Genomic DNA, 23,020 nt, shown 5'->3' with positions numbered 1-23,020 from the left:
CAACTCAAGGAAGTGGGGAGGGCGTTGTTGGAAAAATACCAAAGATACCAGTTAAGAGTCACAAGGAAGTATAAAGTCACAAGTGTCAGGTTATCTCTCAAGACAGTTTCTAAGAGCCCCTAACAATCTAAGAGCCCCTAAAGATAGCACATTTGCATTGCAGGTTCCAGTAATGGTCAGGGTGCCATTCTTTGAATTGAACCCAGGAAGCGGGTAGGTGGAGGGAGGAATGTCGCTATCTGTTTTATGACCAGTACCTGGAGCACTAAGCCACAAAGGCTACACTCCCAAGCCTGGGCCCAAAAGCCTCGAATTTTGTTTTTACTTTGCTATCTTCAACTACCTCATTGCAAAAAGGCACAACCATAATAATAACACCATTGACTTCTGTGCTGGGTAAAGACAAAATCCCCCAAGCCAGTGATGTTTGACCTTGGTCACTTTCTCTGAACAAGTGACAGTTTTAAGAAAGTGATGCCAGGCCTTTCTACACAGGAAAAGGATGTATGTGGGAGAGAGCTTGGCTCGCAGGGAGCTGTTTTTTTCCTTCCTGATTACCATTTTGCAGAACTTTAATCTAGAATCTCTGGTTGTCTTAAAGGACATGATGTCACTCGAGTTGCCAGTGAGCTACTATCTACCAGGGCCTCGTCACTACTCCCCCCAAGAAAGCCGGAATGTGTGGCTGCTGAGTGGAATAGTCTGTAGTCCCTTTATCTCTGCATTGCAATCTGCTCTGTCCTCCTTAGACATACCTTCTCTAGTTTCTTCTCTTTTCCCCATTCCCTCAAGAGCCTGAGATTGTCTTCATTCTGCAGGGTCCCGGGTGACTGCATGAATACAGCCTACATTACACACAGCTTCCTGTGCCCTGTACGGCTTGCACGCACTACCCCAATCAATAATACTTACCTAAGGCTGAGTTTCTGCCAAGGATGAAGGCTTGTGCCTGTGATCTCAACACTTGGGAAGCTGAACACAGAGTGTTGTTTTGGGTTGAAACCTGCCTGGATCTTATAGCAAATTCCAGGTTAGTCTGGGCTACAAAGTGAGATCCTGTCTCAAGAATAAAACTGCTAACTTATTGATTGGTTGTCATCGTAAAACAGCAACATGATTGGCAATGGCAGATATGTCTCTTTTTGTTGTTGTTGCTGTTGTTTTGATTTCGTCTTTTGGACTTTGGGTGTTTTGTTTTTGTTTTGTTGTTGTTTGAGACTGGGTCTCTCCATGTAGTCCTGGCTGTCTTTGAACTTGCTATTGAAGGAACCTAGTGGGGAAACCCCCACTCAATTCCTGATTCAGTGTGCATCCAAGAATCACGAACAGACGACCATTTTGATGTAAAAGGATGAGGTAGTTTAATGATGGAGCTCCGGGCCGACACATATCTCCCGCAGGAGACAGAGGTGTAGACCACATGGCGGAGCCATAATGGCAGAGCTCCAGGTGGAACCGTTTCTCATGCAGGAGACAGTATTCGACCCTGAGGCTTAGCAGCTAGGGGTTTTTTATAGAAAAGGGGTGGGGCTGGGGGAGGAATTGGCACGGTTTCACATGATTGGTCCATTTAAACTTTAGCAGCCTGTTAACATTTAACTTAGGTCAGAAGGGCGGGAGATAGGGAGGTGCCGGGCCAGTACAGCATATAATTCTCTTTATCTTTATGGCTAAACAGCCTCAGGAATGTCTTAAGGACAGGCCTGCCCGGGCATGTCCTGGCCTGTTCTGCTATGTTCTCAGCCCCAAGTTTCAAAGCTCACAAACAACTCTTTGGGCTATTTAACATACATTACATGAATCACAGGTATCAAGTTTTATTTCCTTCCACTATGAAGACCAGGACAATCTAAAACTCACAGAGATCTGCCCAGTTCTGCCTCTAGAACAGTGAGATTAAAGGTGTGTATCCCACACCCAGGCTGAGGTCAGTCTCTTGGTCCACACCTGTAGCACATTCCCTCTTGGTTTGACCATCTGGGGCTCTCTTACCATCCTTGCCTTTGTTTAAATCTCTTTATTTGGCTTTCAAGATGTTCATCTTATTTCCTCCTATTTCTCTAGCCTCACCTTGTACTTTGCCTGATGGGGCTTCTCGGCTCCCAGTGTTTCCCATCCCTAGCCTCCCCTTCTGTGGGTCATTTGCAGGGCTGGATGGCATCTTTCCCCTCCATATGTATTCATGCTCAAGATTCTTTTTTTGTTTGTTTGGTTGTTTGTTTTTTGAGACAGGGTTTCTCTGTGTAGCCTTGGCTGTCCAGGAACTCACTCTGTAGACCTCCAACTCAGAAATCTGCCTGCCTCTGCCTCCCAAGTGCTGGGATTAAAGGCATGCGAGCCACCACGCCTAGCACTTTTCGAGATTTTTTTGTTTGTTTTGTCTAATAATAGAGCCTCAGACTCACAAGCGAAGGTTAGCCATGAATTCCTGAGGATCCTGTCTCTACCTTCTGAGAGCTGGGATTGTAGGTGTTCATTGTCATGCACAGCTTCAAGGTTCAATTTCAACTATTCTTAAAAACAAAAAAGTAGAGCGTGGTGGTGCACGCCTTTGATTCCAGCACTTGGGAGGCAGAGGCAGGTGAATTTGAGTTCAAGGCCAGCCTGGTCTACAAAGTGAGTTCCAGGACAGCCAGGGCTATATAGAGAAACCCTGTCTTGAATAACAACAAAAAATTTTAAATAATAATAAAAAACCTACTATATATATATATAATATATATATAGTAACACACACATATATATATATATATAGAGAGAGAGACAGAGAGAGAGCAGTAACTTAGGAACAAGATGGGGGTGGATGAGGGACCCATACAAGAGAAGTAATTGGTGTGGAATAGAGAGAGACATTTGATGGACTGGTGACATCCAAATACTGAGATCAAGGAACACTGGCGTCTTCAGTAGGAAGTTAGAGGACTACAGTATGTCTAGCAGGATCTAGGGTTCTCCTGGTAGAAGACCATTTTCTGATAAAGTGGAGTCTAAATATTTCTCTCTTTCAAGACTATGTAGCCCTGGCTGTTCTGGAAGTCACTGGGTTAACCAGATTGGCCCCTTGTCTTCCTAGAGGTGAGTGCTGAGCTAAAGGTATGCATAGCCAAGCACAGTACTTGCTCTAGATTGAATTTATTTTTATTTTATAAATCTATGAGTGTTTCCCTGAACACATGTCTGGATTACAGGTGATTGTGAATAGCCATGTTGTGCTGGGAACCAAATGGCAGGTCGTCTGGAAGAGAAGCCAGAGCTCTTAATCGGCTAAGCTATCTTCATCCTCATAATTTGTTTTCAAACTTTCATTGGTTTATGTGTTCGAGAGGTCATGGGAGGAAGCCCTGAGTGGCCTAGGATTTACATGATTTCTCTCTGTCTTCCATGTGCTAGGATGATAGGTGTGTGTCACTCTGCCTTTTCTTTCTGTGTGTGTGTAGGGTAGTGTCTGCCTGTGCACGGGTGTGGTGTTTCCACTCCTTTGTGCATGCTGATGGAGAAGCCAGGTCTGTAAGCATCTGCAAAAGAGGAAGCCAAGCATCCTCCTCTCGTGTTCTCCACCTTGTTTGTTGTTGCTTGCTTGTTTATTTATTTGAGACAGGGTCTCACTCTGTAGCTCTGGCTGACCCGGAGCTTACTATGTAGGTAGGCCCAGGTGGCCTCAGTATCAGAGATTTGACTCGAGTGCTTTCTTTTAATTTTGTTTGTTTGTTTTGTCTTGTCTTTTGAGACAGAGCTTTTGTATGTAGTCTCCTCCTTTTTGACCCCAAACTTATTTCTAACATTGGCAAGATGACCCTGGCTCCTGCTTCTACCTCCTGAGTATCAGGCTAACAAGCAGTATACCCCCATGCCTGGTATTGGCCTCTGACATCTGGAAACTCTAAAGTGTATACAATTGTGAGTTGAGTGTAACTCAGCTTTGGGGCACTGGCTTAGAATGCCTGAGGACCTAGGTTTGCTCTTCAGCACTGTCCTACAGACAGACAAACATGTAAAATACACATCCGTGTAACTGAAAAGAATAAATGTTGAAAAAAAAAAAAAAAGCACTTTTCGGGAGTGGTGGCACATGCCTTTAACCTCCACACTCGGGAGACAGAGGCAGGTGGATCCCTGAGTTCGAGGCCAGCCTGATCTGCACAGTAATTTAAACTGAAGAGAAAATCTAGGGAAGGGAAAGGGTTGCTCCAAGGAGAAAGTGGTCAGGATTTCAGGCTCTCAGATTCCTGGAATACAAGTGGAGTTTTGTGGAAATAAAGAAAGGGTTTATTAGTTGAGGAGGAGATTAAAACATTTGCATAAAAATTTCATAAAAATTTCACAAGGGGTGGGGGTAAAAATATTTGAATTCCTTATCCTAAACAAAAATTTTATAGTATTTGGGAGAAAAGACTCATTTATTTCCGAATGCCAGGAACCTCTCTTAACTAACTTGGTTGGATGAGTCCCTGGGCAATATGAACAGCTAATTTCAGCTCAAAGACAGAGATAAGAAGTGTATTTGGTGTATATTTGGTGTACCCTGATGAATATCATCTAAAGTCCTCTTCTTTTTCTGCTCTCCACCCCCAATCCCTGACCCCAGCCTTGGCAGTTTGCTTCCCAATAGGCCTTTCTTTCTTTTTATGGAGTAGTTTGGCGGTTTCACTGTATGAGATTCTGTCTAAAAGAAATAAGCAATAAGTGAACCTTTTGAAAGAGGATTGGAGCTGGGTGGTGGTAGTGCATAACCTAATCCCAGCACTTGGGAGGCAGAGGCAGAGAGGCAGAGAGGCAGAGAGAGAGGCAGAGAGGCAGATAGAGAGAGGCAGAGAGGCAGATAGAGAGAGGCAGAGAGAGAGAGAGAGAGAGGCAGAGAGAGAGAGAGAGAGGCAGAGAGAGAGAGAGAGGCAGAGAGAGAGAGAGAGAGAGAGAGGCAGAGATGCAGAGAGAGAGGCAGAGAGGCAGAGAGAGGCAGAGAGAGAGAGGCAGAGATGCAGAGAGAGAGGCAGAGAGAGAGGCAGAGAGAGAGAGGCAGAGAGGCAGAGAGAGAGAGAGAGAGGCAGAGAGAGAGAGGCAGAGAGGCAGAGAGAGAGAGAGAGAGGCAGAGAGAGAGAGGCAGAGATGCAGAGAGAGAGGCAGAGAGGCAGAGAGAGAGGCAGAGAGAGGCAGAGAGAGGCAGGCAGGTGTTTGAGCCAGCCTGGTCTAAAAAGTAAGTTTCTGGACAGCTAGGGCTACACAGAGAAACTGTCTGGGAAAACAAAATAAACAACAACAAACAAATAAACAGGAAGATGGAAAAAGGATGGGAAAAGTTTGGCTAATTACAACCTATTAGTCGATAGAAGGATGAGCTAGAAGTAGGTCTCTTGTTCTTTTCTTCGGTTGGAGGGAGTGAATTTAGGGACTGATACATACTAAGAATTAGTCTCCTCAGGTCTCTTTCCTCTGATCCAAAGAATTTGCCTAAACTGGTTGGCTATGAGGGGCTACATCAAGGCAAGTCTCACAAAAAAACAGGGTTTCTCTGTGTAGCCCTGGCTGTTCTGGAACTCACTCTGTAGACCAGGCTGGCTTTGAACTCAGAAATCTGCCTGCCTCTGCCTCCCAAGTGCTAGGATTAAATGCGTGCCTGGTAGTCTTTGTGTTTTAATACCTGTGATTACAGCTTTTTTTGAGGCCAAAGCAGGAAGGTTTCAAGTTCAGTCAGGAGGGAGATAAATCACAAGACTGCCTCAAAGAAGAAAAGATAGCAGGATGTGGTGCATGCCTTTCCAAGGCAGCCTCATCTACAAAGCAAGTTCCTGGACAGCCAGGGCTACACAGAGATAAACAAACAAACAAGCAAAAGTGTTATTTTGAAAGATGAGAGGAGAGAGACTTCTGACCCAAATCATTTATTCATGAATTAAAAAAAAAACTTGCTTTAACTAATTTGGCCATGATGATTTGGGTCAGAAGTCTCCTCTCCTCTTTCAAAATAACACTTTTGTTGTTACTTTCTTTGTCTGTGTAGCCCTGGCTGTCCTGGAACTTGCTTTGTAGACCAGGCTGCCTTGGAAAGGCATGCACCACACCCTGCTATCTCTAGCCTTCCCCTAAGGTGGAGTTCTTGAGGTCAGCTTTGGTTGTGGAAAAGATAAGGCTTTTAGAGCTCAAGGTTAGGGAGTTTCCAAATTGGGGGGGGGGGGGGTTAGCTGGTAAATAAGCAGGGTTACAGATGAAGAACATAACAAGGTGGTCCTTACAAGGTGATTCTAACAAGAGTGGTTAACACACTGGCTGTCCTGGAACTCCATTTGTAGACCAGGCTGGCCTAGAACTCACAAGACACCTACCTGCCTCTGCCTTCTCAGTGCTGTGATTAAAGGTGCCTGGATATAATAACTCTGAAACAAAGGTAGGGTGGTCATAACAATTTTGAAACAAAGACATGGTTACCATTTTCTGGAATAGGTAGTACAGAACCACTTGTAGTTAAAATTACAGGTGGAGCATAGCCCAGTCCTAGAGAAACAGTCACAAACAGGAATGGACCTAATTTGTCTTTAGTATAAAATGGCTTTTAAGTCTGAAATGGAGGCAGATTGGTTCATCAAATGTTCTCAATTTGGAGTTATCGATTTAACATGAAAGGTGATCCTTGGTTTTGTTTGTTTTTTGAGAAAATGCCATGTGGTTCAAGCTGGTCCCAAACTCCTGATCCTGGGTTCTGGGATTACAAGTATACACCTCCAAACCTAGCTGTAAATAGCCAATTTAAACAAAGATTAGGGCCCCCCCTTTTTTTTTGGCCAGACCCTGACAGTTTCCTTTGAATTCATATGTACATGAGTGCTTTAGCCAGTGGAGCAGATAAACCAAACCTTTTGGTTAGCAGGTGGTAGTGGTGCATACCTTACATTCAAGCACTCCGAAGGGGGGAATCTCTGATTTTGAGGCCAACCTGGTCTACCGAACAAGCTCCTGAACTACAGAGCTTCCCAGTTGGCTTTACCAGCTCTCACTTTCTACGTGAGTGGCCAGAGAAAGCTGCAGACCCACTGCCAACCCTTCTTTGTTGTTTTGCTTTTTTTTTTTTTTTTAATAGGGTTTCTCTGTGTAGCCATGATTGTCTTGGAACTTGCTCTGTAGACCAGGCTGGCCTTGAACTCAGAGATCTGCCTTCCTCTACCTCCAGAGTGCTAGGATTAAAGTTGTGTGCCACAATGCCTGGTTTATTAGAAATTATTAATGTAAAATTTCTCGTGATGGTGACAGCAGCTGTGGCCAATATTACTACTTTTTAAAGTACAGACTCCCATTTGTAGCCTAGGCTAGTGTGGAACTCAACTATGCAGATCAGGTTAGTGTTGAGCTCTGCAGCATCACTCCTGACTAATTGGTCTTCCTTTAACCTGTAGAGTATATTTGCTTTCTGCCAAAACTAAGTTGGTCTAGTGAGATGGCTCAGTGGGTAAAGGCACTTGCCACCAAATCTCATTATCTAAGTTTGATCCCTGGGATTTACATTATGGAAGACGAGTAATAACTTTTTGTTTGTTTGAGTCCTGGTTTCACTGTGCAGCTCTGGCTGTCTTGGAACTTCCTATGTAGACCTTGTGAACCTCGAACTCACCAGCTGCCCCCTTATCTCCACAAGCCAAGTGTGCCTACATATACACAAAATAAATAAAAAAAGTAAAAAACAACAACATGACAAACAAACAAACCCAGAAAACACCAACCAACCAGAAAAAGAGAGAACAACAGAAACCTAACCAAAATTTGTTGTATTATTCCTAAGGACCATTCTCTCTTGGCCCATGATGTCCTCCTAATTAAAGATCTACTCCAGGTGAGGCACAGTCGTGACTGTAGGTCATCATGTGGGTGCTGGAAATTGAACCCAGGTTCACTGCAAGAGTAGCAAGTGCTCTTAACCACTGAGCCCATATACCCCAGCTTTTTTTTTTTTTTTTATGTGGGTGCTGGAAACTTGAACTCAGGTCCTTGTCCTTTCATGGGAAGCACTCTTTTATCTACTGAGCCATCTCCCCAGCCCCATCTTGTCTCTCTCTTTTCTTTTGTATTTTTCAAAACAGGGTTTCTCAGCGTAGCCTTTGCTGTCCTGGAACTTGCTCTGTAGACCAGACTAGCCTCGAACTCACTAGATCAACCTGCCTCTGCCTCTGCCTTTGCCTCCCAAGTGTTGGGACTAAAGGCATGTGCCACCACACCTGGCCCATTTCTGGCTTTTATGGCCAAAGACACTACTTATAGGTTTCACTTGCTTGATAGTCATTGAATTTCATTTATGTAACACAGGACTTTGATCTCAGGGTTAGCAATGGTAGTCCATACTTTCTGAGCGCTAAACTCAAAGGTTTCCTGGAGTGAGTTCTATCTGTCCCTGGCTTGCTCGGGGAGAGAAAAGGCTCTTCTGAAAAAAAGAGGCAATAATTAGGATGATATCGGAATCTTGCATCGATGTTGAGGTTGCTGTTACATGCACACTTGGCTCAAGTCTCTAGGTCTCAGTCTTTCTGCAGATGCCAGATGTATGAACTTTAGGAGGGTCTGGTTCTCTAAAATCACAATTAGGGAGAACCAAGGACCCTGGGTTCTCTATTTTCCTAGTATTTGGAATACAGAGGAAGCGCTAGTCGCCATCTTGCTATCAAATGCCAGGCAAGCAGCCACTGGCGTCGTTTGGTAACCACGGTGACACTCTGGCTTTGCCTTCTTAGAGGCTGGAAACTACAATTCCCATCAACCGACTTCCCCTCCGGGCTCTCGAGTGCTCTACATTTGGCTTGCACACAGCCGCGACTCTACGCAGTGACCCGTGGGAGTTGCTGTTCGCCGCGCAGCCTCGCCTTTTGCCGCTGGAGCCTCCAGAACTACAAGTCCCGAGAGGCAGCGGAGCGCGCACGCGCAGAGCCGCGGTCCTCCTCGGGGGGCGGGGGGGCTCTGCCTGTACCAGGAGGTAAAAAGAGAGGGCGGGGGAAGGAAGAGGAGGCGGGATCCGGGCGCTGCGTTGGCTGCGGCCTGGCACGAAAGGGGCGGCCCCGGCGGAGAGCAGACCCAGTAGTCCGGGCGATTATGGACCCGGCAGAGGCGGTGCTGCAGGAGAAAGCGCTTAAGTTTATGGTGAGGAGATGGTGCGGGCAGGGAACTAGTGGAGGCGGCTGCGTTGGCGTGTCGCTGAGCTTAGGCCAGGGTCACCCGCTCACCGCAGGAGGGGGCAGTGGGACTCGGGGCCAAGGCCAGTGGTGAGGCGGAGGGAGGGACTGGACCTGAGCTTGGGGGAGGGTGCAGGAGGGTGCAGAGGGGACCCTGGGGTGGGGGCAGCAGCTCCGCCATCTTGTGGAAGAGAGGCCAAGTGACAGCGGGAGCTCATTCGAGGTGGGGGCTCCTGGCGGCGCGCGGGGCCCCAGAGGGAAAGGGGCGTGGGGACAGTTACTGAAGAGCGGAGGAACCCGGGTGGAGAGACGCCTGAGGACGCTGGCAGGGGCCTTCCCGGTGTCAGGGTTACCGGTAAGGCCTGGGAGAGGAGGTGCACTTAGGAGTGGGGAATAGTGGAGATAGGATAATGGCAAGACAGACACTGGGGGCAGGGGGAAACTGGGCAGGGCTGGAAACTGATGGCTTTAACGGCGAAAGAGGGAAAGCCCTGGCTGGGAGGCAAGTATTTTTGTAGGATGGGCTGGGAAGATAGCCTTTGCCTAAGGGCTAAGGGTGGAATCCCAGTTGGCTAAACTAATGTTGGCAAACTCTGGAAGAGGCCTCATTTAAGAAGATAAGGACTCAGACCTAGGGCTTTGGTGACAGTTCCTGGGAGAGAAAGACAGTGTTGATTGTGAGCTAGAATTACAAATATCAGAAAGGAGATACGTGCCCTGTTTTGAAGGAGAGGGTCAAAATTATTTGTGGTAAGGACAAATCGATTAAAGAAATGTAGTTACAGGTGAGTGGGGACAAGATTAATAACCAATAAGAGTAAGCAAAACAAAACTTGGGCCTTTAGTGGTGAGGTAGTAAAATGTGGGGGAAGCCAGGTGCTGTATTGCTTTCTGTGAGAAGAAAGTCCTTGGAGAAATGAGATGTGAGGAAATTCTAGAGGAAGGATGTAGGGAGTAGAGAAAGTGAGATAAGTCGGGATTGGTGGTTGCCCGTGAGTTTTAGGTTGTAGTACAGAGTGTACATTGCATTTTTAGGGTCTGTGTCAAGCCCTTAGGCCCTGTTTCTGTAACTTTGTATGGTAGTTCTCCTTTGCTGTGCTTGTCTTTGGCAACTTGACCAGTCTGATATTTGATGCTTTTAATCTGATGCTTTCTTGTATACCCTAGGTGTAAACCAGCCTCTAGTTACATCTAAAGAAGGATGGATGCATAGGTTTTTTTAAAGCTTAACAGGTGGTCTTAGGGATATTGTATTATTTTCAATCAAGTCTTGTGGGGTTTTTTTGTTTGTTTGTTTGTTTTCAGAAGTAATTGTAACCCATCATTCCAAATAGCATTCCTTGGTTGAATAGTTTTTTGTGCCTTTGCCTAAAATGCCATAACAAATTTGATAAACATAGATACTAACTTAGTTGAAATTAGGTTTTAAATTGCCCCATTCATATTTATAGAAGCCGGTCAAATTTAACTTTTTATTTTGGGGACTGGAGAAGGTGCTCAGCAGTTAAGACCGTTGCTGCACTCCTAGAGGATGAAGGCTTGATTCCCAGCACCCACATGGCTACTCCAGTCCCAGGGGATCCTCCACCCTCTTCCAGATTCCCCTGGCACCATGTACACAGGTGGTACGCAGACATACATGCAGACAAAACATCCATACATGTAAAATAAATAAATAAATAAATAAATAAATAAATAAATAAAATATATTAAAAAGATAAAATTTTAGCTGGGCTGTGGTGGTGCACGCCTTTAATCCCAGCACTTGGGAAGCAGAGGCAGGCGGATTTCTGAGTTCAAGGCCAGCCTGGTCTAGAGTACCAGCAACCGGACAGCAGAGCTACATAGAGAGAGAACTTCTCTCTCTAAAAACCAAACAACAACAACAAAAACATTACTTTGTATTCGTACCTTCAGAAACACAAGTTTGTCATCCACAAAATTCTACTGAGCCTAAAAACGTTTCTTGAATTTCTGTCCTGTGTTGACCTTCTAAAATATTGAGACCCCAGGTCTGGAATTGTGGCTTGTACCTTATTCTCCAGGACTTAAGAAGCGGAAAAGCAGGCTGGGCAAGGTGGCCTACACCTGGACTGGTAGGTGGATCTCAGTTTGAGACTAGCCTGGTCTACATAGTGAGTTCTAGGATAGCCAAAGGCATATAGTAAGAACCTGTCTGAAAAACACAAAAAAGAAAAGGAAGAGGAGGAAGAGGAGGAGGAGGAGGAGGAGGAAGAGGCAGGAGTATTGGCGGGGTGAAAGCCGGCTTGGGCTACATATGGAATTAGACCCTGTGTCAACAGACCATAAACAAACAAACAAAAAAAAACAAACAAGCTAGCTAGGTGTGGTGGTGAATGTCTGTAATCCTAGCACTGGGCCAAAGGGTCAGGAGTTAAGTCCCGCTTGGGCTACTTGAGACCCTGTTTACAAACAAGCAAATGAGCAAAGAGACCTTGAAATCTTGGGGGAGGGGATGGGAGTAAGTCAGTACTGCTTTTATGCCCTCAGCCAGCTTCCAGTTGTAAGTCAGAAAAGAGCTCAGTTTTGTTTTCCAGTTTCGAGGGAGGGTTGGCTCTGAAGAGGAACCTGCCATTTAATTAGATTTATGGAATAATGAGACTTAGCGATCATAAAGAGACATTGTGAGATCACCCCCTACTGCTGCCTGTGATCCTCAGCCTAGGAACGTTCTGATCTCCCTCAGCTCTGCTCTGTGCCAGTGAGTTAGGTGTTGACAGTGGCCGACTTGGATGTGGCTAAGTGCTAGTTTGCAGTTTTGAGGGCACCACACATGAATGAAAGTTGAGTCAGTCACAGGGACAAGCTAAGTTATCTTTTAAGTTTGGCTGCTTTCTCTCTTGGCCTTGCCTGCTATTGTGGCTGCTTTTTGAGAAAAGGCCACAACTGGAAGAGAGTGGCTAAGAAGGACACCTCAGTAAGAGAGGCTGAGAGAGAGGGTTCCGATTCTCTTTTGGCTCAGCCACACCCTTATTATGAATCTGAGCAAGTCACAGCTTCCCCTCGGGTACCATGTACCCCACTATATGGTGTCTTTCCGTTCAGAGTCAAATTTAAGATAGAGAAGGTATTATTTGAGCTTGCATCAAGCAATTAGTGCATAGTACACAGTGGAAGGTTATCCTTTAGTCAAACTGAAATTTTTAGTTGCTAGTAACAAGCTTGATAATTTTTTTTAATACTTTTTCTTTCTTGAGACAGGGTTTCTCTGTGTAGCCCTGGTTATCCTAGGACTCTCTATGTAGACCAGGCTGGCCTCTGTCTCCTGAGCACTGGGATTAAAGTTGTATGCCACCACATCCAGCTTCAGTTTAAAGAATATGATGTAAAATTTATTGAAAAAACCATCATGCAATGAAATGCTTCATGAGTTTAATTAATATCACATGATGAACGTTGTACTTATTTTGACCAGGATTTTTTTCTTTTTAAACAATGAATTGTTCTTAATGCTACTACAAATTGCAAGTAGACCATTCACATGGTTTTGCCCTCTGATACTTGTGAAGAGAAGTGCAAGCTGAATCTGTAACTTCTGAAAGCAGATTAGTGAGAAGAAAGCAGGAGTTTGCACAAAACATTCTGCACGCTGATATCTCTCATCCAGCATTAGCAGGTGTGGAGGGACCGTTTCTTAGTCCACAAGAGTGAGAACCTCAGAAAAGATACGGGCTGGAAGATGGCCTTAGCGGCAAAACCAAATTGATGGGGAGGAGCTAGGCCTTGTACAATGTTCTAAGGAAGAAAAGGTGTGCTTAGTTTAAGAAACAGGAGAAATGCCGGGCTGTGGTGGCGCACACCTTTAATCCCAGCACTTGGGAGGCAGAGGCAGGCAGATTTCTGAGTTCAAGGCCAGCCTGGTCTACAAAGTGAGTTCCAGGACAGCCAGGGCTACACAGAGAAACCCTGTCTCGAAAAAACCAAAAAAAAAAAAAAAAAGAAAAAAGAAAAAAAAAGAAAGAAACAGGAGAAATGTATTCCTTTCCAGCCAGTCTCAAGATCAAGCAGGAAAATAATTTTAAGATTTAAAAAAATATATTTTATGTATATGTATGTTTTGTATGCATGCGCATCTATCTGCACACCAGAAGAGGTCATTCGATTCCATGAGGCTACAGTTACAGATGGTTATGAGCCACCATGTGGGTACTGGGAATTGAACTCAGGACCTCTGAAAGAGTAGCCAGTGCTCCTAACTGTTGAGCCATCTCCCTGGCCCCAAGATGTGTTGTTTGTTTGTTTGTTGATTTGCTCCTTTATTTTTATTTTCTTTTTCAAGATGGGTTTTCTCTGTAGTCTTGGATGTTCGGGAACTCACTCTGTAGACCAGGCTGGCCCCAAACTTATCCAGCTGCCTCTGCCTCCCAAGTGTTGGGATTAAGGGCGTATATATCACTACATCCTGGCTAAGACACTTTTTTTTTTTAATAGCTAGTAAGCAAAATAGCATGACAAAGTGAACATTGCTGAATATAACGGCACATAACTGTATTCCTAACACGTCGGAGGCAGAGATGGGAGCATCCTGGGGTTGAGGCTAAGCTTAGTTCAGATAAGGCTCAGAGCCTGCTTTTTACTGTATGAACATTTAAATATGGTGCTTTGTTGTACTCCAGTGAGGATCCCAGGAAATAAGAGGCAGAAACTGCCCAATCCTCTTGTGCTGGATTTGAAATTCAAGATAAGAAAAAATAAGAACATTTCTAATGTCATTGTGTTTGAGTCCAGTCAAGGTTACTCTAGAACCCGGGCTGGTGGGCATGGGGAGAACGAGTACCTGCTGGATGTGAAGAATAGCATTAATGTACAGGAAGGAAGAATTCCTGGACGCCGTCCACTGCAACCTGCTGCCTTAAATGCTATTTTAGTTGGGTGTGCAGGCTGCATGTATGAATGGGATCAGCTGAGTTTGTGGGTAATATTGCAGAATGCTTGGGTTCACATCTTCGTCTGATGTGAACGTCTCAAAAAACTAAGAGGATCTCCTTCGTTAGTGTCTTCAAAGCTGAGTAGAAACGATACTGAGTGGATTAATACAATTTAGTAACTTTTTTAAAAAATATTTTATTAGGTATTTTCCTCATTTACATTTCCAATGCTATCCCAAAAGTCCCCCATACCCTCCCCCCCACCAGTAACTTTTTTTATTTTGTGTGTTTCTGAGGTCAGCTCCAGATGCCTTCCTCAGGAGCCATTCAGCTTGCTTCTTGAATTATGGGGCTCACTTAGCCTAGTGAGTGAGGAGGAGTGGCTTGCGAGTGGGGGGGTGGCAGTGTCCCAGAATCTGTCGTCCCCCCCCCCGAACCACCCCCCCCCCCCCCCCCCCCCCCGCACTGGGATGACAAGCGTGGACCTGAGTGTTCAGTCCTTAAGCTTACACAGCAATCACTTACCACTGAGCTGTCTTCCTGGCCTCAGCCTTCCTTGACTTATCTGAGAAACAGATGTTGAAAGTATATAAAAACAAATTGTATCAAACAAAATCATTCTGTTTGTTATAGGCGCTTTCTGACTAGCCCCAGTAGCCTGGAACTCACAGTGTACCTCAGGTTGGCCTTCAGCCCAGGTGGTCCTCCTTGTCTCAGCTTCCGGAATATTGGTGTCACGACAGGTGCCAGCCTCCATGCATGCCCAATAAATCTCCAGACATTTCTACAAAGGATTTTCTTTAAATCAGTGAGATTGATTGCTGGCTGAGTGGTTTACATTTGAAACGAGCTCTGTTTGCCACTTTCTCTGCATCCTTTTCGTATTGGTTGTTTACTGAGACAGGATCTCCCTGTGTTGGCCAAAATACTCTCAAGTTCTTAGACTCAAGTGATCCCGCTTAAGGGTCATCGATGGAGCTAGAGGCTCTTGGTACCACCCTTACCTTCCCATTTTAAATTAGTTTCTTTCCTGGACTCTCTTATCTAAATATCAGGATATGAAATTATAATGTACTTTTTTTTTTCTTTTTTTTCTTTTTTTTTTCGAGACAAGGTTTCTCTGTGTCGCCCTGGCTGTCCTGGAACTCACTCTGTAGACCAGGCTGGCCTCTAATTCAGAAATCCGCCTGCCTCTGCCTCCCAAGTGCTGGGATTAAAGGTGTGCGCCACCACTGCCTGGCTATGATGTGCTGTTTTGATGTGTACTCTTAGGTAATCCAGTGTGTCTTTGTAGCCCAGGATGATCTTGAACTGGTTTTACTGCGGATTTCTGGGACCACCACCTTTATTGTTTAAATGATAATTCTTTGTGTTCATAATAGATGAATGAGTGGCAGTGCATTGCCAGGCTGGACTTGGTGTTAATGCAGGTACTGAGGAGGGTGAGGCAGTAGAATCCTCCTGCATTTGAGGACAGTTTGAATTACAGGGTGAGTTAAAGGCCAGCGTGGGTGACTTAGTGAGGGCTTATCAAAATGAAAACTGAAAAGAAGGGATGGGTAGGCATTGTCTAATGTGCTAGGAACCTGAGTTCAATTCCTAGGGCCTGAAGAATATGAAGAAAAAGAAGTGGATTATTAAATATAAAAGTAAAAAATGTTATTTTGAATATTTGTTAGGAACTTTTATTGCCAAATTGTTGAGCTTCCAGAAGAGATCATTTGTTATCTCTTATGTTTAAACCCTGAAGAAAGGAAGCAGGTAAGAGATTTTTTTTTTTTCTCTGCTGAGGGGAGACAGGACATTATGCAAAATCTTGATCATATATAGATAAAACCCTTTGTCAGTAGTACTCAAACAAAAATATCTGTGCTTTGAGATAAAGCTCAAAGTAGATAGTTTGTTTAGCATGTACAGGCTCTGGGTTTGATACCCAGCTCTGTAAAACCAAAATCAGCAGCAACAACAAATTGCCCAAAGTCTTTATGCTCAAGATACCTTACAGTCTTACCTATTTCCTAGGGATACTGTGTTGGAGAACAGAAGTACTCTCTTCATATGAGGATCTGTTGAAGGTGATTTATTTATTATTATACTGGAGCTGACTTCAGACACACCAGAACAGGACGTCAGATCTCATTGCGGGTGGTTGTGGGCCACCATGCGGTTGCTGGGGGGATTTGAACTCAGGACCTTTGAAAGAGCAGTCACCGACGGCTCTTAACCGCTGAGCCATCTCACCAGCCCGAAGTTGAACATCTTAATAATAGCATTGTCAATGAGAAGAAATGTGAAAACTAGAGATCATTCCCCACCGCCCACTAAGACTTTGTCCTTTAACAAGGCAGTTCCAGCATCCTAAGGCAGGCAGTGGAGGGTCCGAAGTCTTTGGGAAAGGTCAGTTGTATTTAGATGGTGTTGATCAGTTTTCCACACTGGCCACCCTACACCTACGGCATCTCTGCGTAGAGGAGCCTGATGCATATTCCTCTTAAAGCCCAATAGAGACCATCTTTATACGTGGCTCAGATAACAAAAGTAGAATAGGCAAATTGAATTAATGTTGAACTAAGAATATGGTTGATCTCTGAGGCACTATCATCTTAGTATATTATTTCACTTCATTCTCCCAATAATCCTATGAGGCAGATTCAATACTGTTATTTCTGTCATTTTTCATATAAGGAAACTGATTTCAAAGAGATTAAATAACTTGCTCAAAGTTACTCTGCTAACAAGGAGTCTGAGGTCAAACTCAGGCATCCTTACTCAGAGACCGTCACCGCATGCGCCACCCCCAACTCCTGTGTGTGTGTGTGTGTAAGTGTCGGTTAGTTAGCACGTGCACAGAGGCCCGGGGAGGACTATTAGTGTTCTTCACCACCTTCCTATTAAGCAGGGTCTCTCAGAACCTAGAGCTTGCCATTTTTTAGCCAGGCTGTCAGTCCAATATCAAACAATCCTCCCTCTGTCCTACCCAGAACTGGAGTCAGGCAGTTGAAGGCAGTTGTGTGCTGTACAGTGTGGGTGTTGGCAACCAAGCTCTTGCCTTTTGCACACACAACACACTTTGGTTTTCATTTGCTGAGCCTTGACTTTTGTTTTTGTTTTTCCTCCTCCTTCCAGTCAGGGTTTCTCTGTGTTACCAACTCTGACTATGCTGGTGCTCTAGACCAAGCCAGCCTCTGAGTGCTGCGATCAAAGGCGTGTGGGCCCCGCTCGCCTGGAGGCTTGACTGTTACTACTTTAAAAAGCTCCATACTTATTTTGCTTTCTGACTCTGCTTCTGCCTTTAATATTTTTTCAACAGTTTTCTGTTCCTCAGTAAGGAAGGCACACTTGATCCTGTCATGGACACATCACACATGGAGCCACCTTAGGCCCTGCTGACAAGGGCCTAATCTCATAAGGACTATCTATCAGGAACCTCTGGAAGTTTGACCAGGCACACACAACATGCGGATTTTGGTGCTTTCATAACCACCTTGGGATTACCACTGACCAGCTTGTTTTCAGATTTTGCATTTGGGGGATCAATAAAAAATTTCAAGAGATTTTGTACTGCCTGCAGGCAGGCAGGGTCAGTCTACATACTAGTGTGTAAGAAGACTGGAGGATGGTGAACACAGATGTGCAGCCGAGCACTTATGAGTGATGCCCTGGGCTCAGTTGCCCGCACAGGAAGGAAACAAGCAAATAGTAATGACTACTGTTAGGTCCCCCATCATCTTAAAAAGAAAAACTTGAATGCCTTTCCTCCAGATATGAAGGGAATAGCTACAGAATAAAGGAGAGTATAAACATTCTAAAATTAGGTGGTGTAGTGTTGATACTGAAGCAGGCAAAGATGTCCAATTCTTTTACTCTTTTTTAAAAAATTTACCTTATATATATGTGTACGCTGTGGCTGTCTTCAGACACATCAAAAGAAGGCATTAAACCCCATTACAGATGGTTGTGAGCCACCATGTGGTTGCCGGGAATTGAACTCAAGACCTCTGGAAGAGTAGTCAGTGCACTTAACCACTGAGCCATCTCTCCAGCCCCCATCTTGTTATTATCATTTTTTAATTTGGCCTTTTTGTTTTTTGTTTTCTTTCCAGACAGGGTTTCTCTGTATAGCCCCGGCTATCCTGGAACTCATTCTGTAGACCAGGCTACCCTTAGTCTCAGAGATCTGCCTGTCTCTGCCTCCAAGTGCTGGGATTAAAGGCATGGGCCACCACCACCCAGCCTTTGTTTCTTTTCTAAAATTTCTTTAGGTGTAATGGTGTTTGGCCTGCATATATGTCTGTGTATCGTGTGCGTGCCTGGTGCCCAGGGAGAGCACAGAACGATGTCAGGTCTTCTGAAATTAGAGTTACAGTTGTATGCTGTGTGGTAAGGAGGAATTAATGTAGCAGATGCATTAATGGTTGCTAATTAGTTGACTTTGTTATTGATGTTTGTTTCTGACACAGGGTTTTTCTGTATAACCCTGGTTGTTTTGGAACTCAATCTGTAGACCAGGCTGGCGTCAAACTCAGAGAGATCCACCTGGCTCTGCCTCCCAAGTGCTGGGATTAAAGTTGTGCACCACCACTGCCTGGTCTAATCAGTTAAATTTTAGGTAGGGGGTTTATCCTAGACGCGGTTAGAGTTCATTCATTCACAAGGGTCCCTGGATGTATATGAGAAAGCCCCAGTGAGTAAAAAGCACTTGATATGCAGGCCTGGTGACCCGAGTCCATTCCTGGGGTCCATGTTCAAAACCTGGGTGCAGTGGCCCCATCTGTAATCCTAGCACTCATGCAGTGGTCAGATGGGAGTACTGAGCTTGGCAGAAAAGACTGACCCTGCCCAGCAAGATGGAAGGAGAGAACTGCCTTCTGACTTCCACATGTGCACCAGGTCACAAGTGCCCACACAAACATGCACACACAGAGTCACTAATAAAAGAGAATTAAATCTGCGAGGGAGACTGAGGAGGTTAGGATGGTGCCTTGCGAACATTCTACCTGTTCTTGTTGACTTAGAAGATGGGAAAGTCTTGAACCAGAGAATGTGAGATTTAGAAACTGAAATAAGGGCAAGTGAAGGCCTCTGGGATGGAACTGGATGTAGCTCCAGGAATACCTTCCTTCCAGGCTAGTCAACCTTTTCATTCATCTACATATGGAAATAACCTACTAACAAGCATGTGGTACACAGAAAATGAATACAGTTTTTCCGATAGAAGACTCTTTCTTTAATTGGTATACATATGTGTGCTAATGCGTGATTGCATATTCCTGTGCATGCATGCATGCATGTGCTTTCTTGCCTGGGGTGACCTGGAACTCACCATCTTCCTACCTGACACTTTTTAAAATTTCAGCCAGATCCATTCCAACTAATTGTCGAAGTCTCATTTTTCCTTTTAGTATCAATTCAGAGACTTTCTCAATGCACTTTTTTTTAAAAGATTTATTTTATGCATATGAGCACACTGTAGCTGTACTGATGGTTGTGAGCCATCATGTGGTTACTGGGAATATGAATTTGAGACCCCTGCTTGCTCCAGCCTAAAGATTTATTTATTGTTATATCTAAGTACACTGTAGCTGTCTTCAGATGCACCAGAAGAGGGCGTCAGATCTCATCACCACCATGTGGTTGCCGAGAATTGAACTCAGGACCTTTGGAAGAGCAGTCAGTGTTCTTAACTGCTGCGCCATCTCACCCCAACACACACACACACACACACACACACACACACACACACACACACAGAGCACAGATATATATCAATACACATTTAACAAGGTGGAAGTGAACGTGATACAATACAGATACTGATTTGATCCTCAGACCTCAGTCAAAGGTAGTCCAATAACAAACAGCTCCACTCCAACCTGGGATGATTTTACACACCTTTTGATTTTGTTTTTTTTTGTTTGTTTGTTTTTGTTTTTAAAGATTTGTTTATTTATTTTATGTATGTGAGTACACTGTCTTGTCACTTTCTTCAGACACACCATTAGAGGGCATCAGGTCCCATTACAGATGGCTGTGAGTCACCATGGGGTTGCTGGGAATTGAACTCAGGACCTCTGGCAGAGCAGTTGGTGCTCTTAACCACTGAGCCATCTCTCCAGCTCCTTGTTTTGTTTTTCAAGCCATGGTTTCTTTGTGTAGCCCGGCTGTCCTGGAACTTGCTCTGTAGACCAGGCCTGCCTCAAGTTCAGAGATCTGCCCGCCTCTGCCACTTTAATCCCAAGTGCTGGAACTAAAGGCGTGTGCCACCATATCTTGCTAATTGGTGCGCACCTTTTAATCCAGCCCTCAGGAAGCTGAAGCTGGAGGATGCATGTTTCAGGTCAGAGGTCATCTTGGACTGTATGATAGGTTTGAGACCATTCTAAGGTACAAAATAAGACCCTTTCCCCATCCTCTGACTAAAGAAAGATTGACTGGACACACTGAGTAAAATTGTCCTCACGATTTAGTCTCCTTCAGTCTGGAAATAATTCCATAGATTTTCTTTGGTGTTCATGACTATGGCTAGGTATGGTGGCTTACACCCGTAATCCTAGCACTAAGATGCTTAGGCAGATGAATTGTTGCAAATTTAAGTCTAGTGTGTGATACATAATAAGTTCTAATGCAGCCTGGAATAAAGAGTGAGATCTTCACACACATGCACGTCCACCTGCACAGTGGATGGATACACACAGCAGTTGGAGGAGGGGTCAGTTATTCTTCGATCACTCTCTTATTCTTTTGAGGTACAATCTCTGAATCGGAATCTCACTTTTTGCCTTTGATGACAGCCAGCAAGCCCCGGTGGTAGTCCTGTCTACAAAACCTGCACAGCAGGCTTCTGTGAGGCCACTTCCACCTTGGGTGTAGAGATGATCCAAACCCAAGTTTTCTAGGTTGTTCAGCATGTGGCTATAACTACTGAGCCATCTCTTCAGCCTAAGAGCCAGGTGTAGTGGTATATGCCTGTGATTACAGCATTTGACAGGAGAACTAAGAGGTCAAGGCTAGCCTTGGCTACATAGTGATTCCAGTGTGCCATCCTGTGCTTCATGAGATCCCATTTCAAAGCACAACCCAAACCAAAACCAACACTTCCTTCCAAAGAAAACAAACTGAACAAGGAAAAACTTGGCTTCAATTGAATGATCAATGTGCAAGAGTTTCACACATTACTCCTGATGTTACAGAAGAACAGCTTAGAAGAAGTTACCAGCTTGCTGTTCCTGCCCATTGCTTTGTTTTCCCCTAGAAGATGCAGAACCTAGGACTTGTGCTGGTAGAGAAGCCCAGTCCTAATCGGATGCTACTGGCAGCATTTGTGTTTCAGAGAAGAGGAGGAAACAATTTCTGGTTCCCGAAGTATCTATCATGACCATATGTGCCATGCCCCAGTCTCCTCCCGAGGGCTCCCTGATTCCCCACCGGCAGCTCTGCATTCTGAAGGCCCCACCCTCACATGCTCCCACTCTGGCCCAGACTTGAGATTTGTTTTTCTATTTATTTGTCTCTCTTGTCTTTGAGTTAGAGGCTCAATATAGCACAAGCTGGCCTTGAACTTGCTATGTAGCTGAGGCTGCCATTGACCTCCTGATCCTCCCTTTCAGAGACTGAGATCACAGGCATGCACCATCACACTGGCGTTAGAACAGAGCTTAACACGTGGTCAGTTTTATAACTTAGGAAATGGTCATTTTTATTTATTTATTTTTTTAGACAAGGTCTCTCTGTAGTCCTGGCCTTGGAACTTGCTAGGTAGACCAGGCTAGTCTTGAATTCAGAGATTCCTGTCTCTGCCTCTGGACAAACATAGAAAGAAAGGTGTACTCCACTGTGTGTGCCCTGAGACTTTCTGCGGTTCTGTTACTGTTAATTTGGGACCTGGTCTGGCCTTGACGTTACTGTCTTCCTCTCTAGCCTCCCAGACGGTAGAATTACAGGCATGCGCCATCACACCTGGCTTGCTCATAGCTTTGAAGAGTTTGTTATTCAATGTTCATGATTTCTCAAGGATGTGTAACATAAGCTTGAGACTAGTATATGATTCAGTATATATCCTCAATATATTTATTTCAGTATCCTTAAAATGTTCTCAGCCATGACACTGAGCATGGGAGCCCCACTTAGTTCCTGGTAGTGTCTTTTGTTCTTAGTTTGAGTTTTTATGGCTCTATATGTATTTTATTTTAGGACAGTTTCCATAGGTAGTCAGGCCTGTGTCTTCATGCCCATTTCAGTGGTGATCTTGAGCCAGGTGATTGCTATCTACTGACATCCTCTTCTTGGCCACACAGGGCAGTGGCATGATCTTGAGAAAGTTACTTGTTCAGGGAACTAATTGAGAAAGCCATGGTGGCCTTTCTCTGGAATCATAACTCCCCCCCAGCCAGAGGCTTTTATGGTAGGAAGCAAAACGAAATGATTGGTAATGACATGTTTAGTGTTTATTTTAGCTGGTTATTAGATTGAGGTTAAGCTTGTTTAATGAGTGACTATGGAAGAATTGTCCTTTTTGACAGTTGAGTGTGTGCTTGCTGATTTCTGGTATGTCACTCCCATTTTATGAAGCTGGAACATAATTTCCTTTTTTAATGATTGCAGAGTTTTAAGTTAGTGAATCTGTTTTGATGCTGTTCCTTATGCCAGTCCTTTCTCTGCTCCCATGTTTCAGGAAATAGTCTCCTCATTATAACTTGTTTCCAGAGAGAATATAAACCACTTTGAAGCAGTTTCCAGTAATATATTGCTGCAGAAATAGATTGTCAGGTGGTGTTGTTCAGGCTTCGTTTTTGTGTAATTTAGAAAAGGTGATTTAAGTAGAACACTTGGTGTATCTTTTTCAAATTGCAGTTAATTATAATGACAGTTAATTATGAGCTCTTTTTTACTCTTTTAGAATGTTGTCCAACTAACAAATTTGGCAGGATTTGAGTTAAAAACAGACAATTTAAAAGTCAAATGAATCAATTGAAAAGAATCCTGCCTCTT

The 23,020-nt window shown here is 44.4% G+C and overlaps 1 protein-coding gene across 11 annotated transcripts in view; it reads left to right on the top strand.

The window, feature by feature from the left end:
* The first annotated feature begins 8,968 nt into the window (after nucleotides 1–8,968).
* Nucleotides 8,969–23,020, top strand: part of Btrc (beta-transducin repeat containing E3 ubiquitin protein ligase) — a 166,711-nt gene continuing 152,659 nt past the window's right edge. For 7 of the 11 annotated variants that reach the window (XM_021151576.3, XM_029472467.2, XM_021151574.3 and 4 more), the window contains exon 1: nucleotides 8,969–9,111. In XM_021151576.3, the coding sequence (XP_021007235.1) occupies nucleotides 9,064–9,111 (48 nt within the window). In that variant the 5' untranslated portion in view covers nucleotides 8,969–9,063. Of the gene's footprint in view, nucleotides 9,112–9,385; nucleotides 9,499–23,020 lie in introns of those variants that run through there. The other 4 variants (XM_085834092.1, XM_085834091.1, XM_029472469.1 and 1 more) reach the window with 3 other exon arrangements.

This window comes from Mus caroli, unplaced genomic scaffold (genome assembly GCF_978045245.1).
Source record: "Mus caroli unplaced genomic scaffold, Mus_caroli_1 scaffold_20, whole genome shotgun sequence".
Classification (NCBI taxonomy): domain Eukaryota; kingdom Metazoa; phylum Chordata; class Mammalia; order Rodentia; family Muridae; genus Mus; species Mus caroli.
The sequence above is the reverse complement of the archived record's forward strand: the minus strand, read 5'-3'. Positions and strand labels throughout refer to the sequence as shown.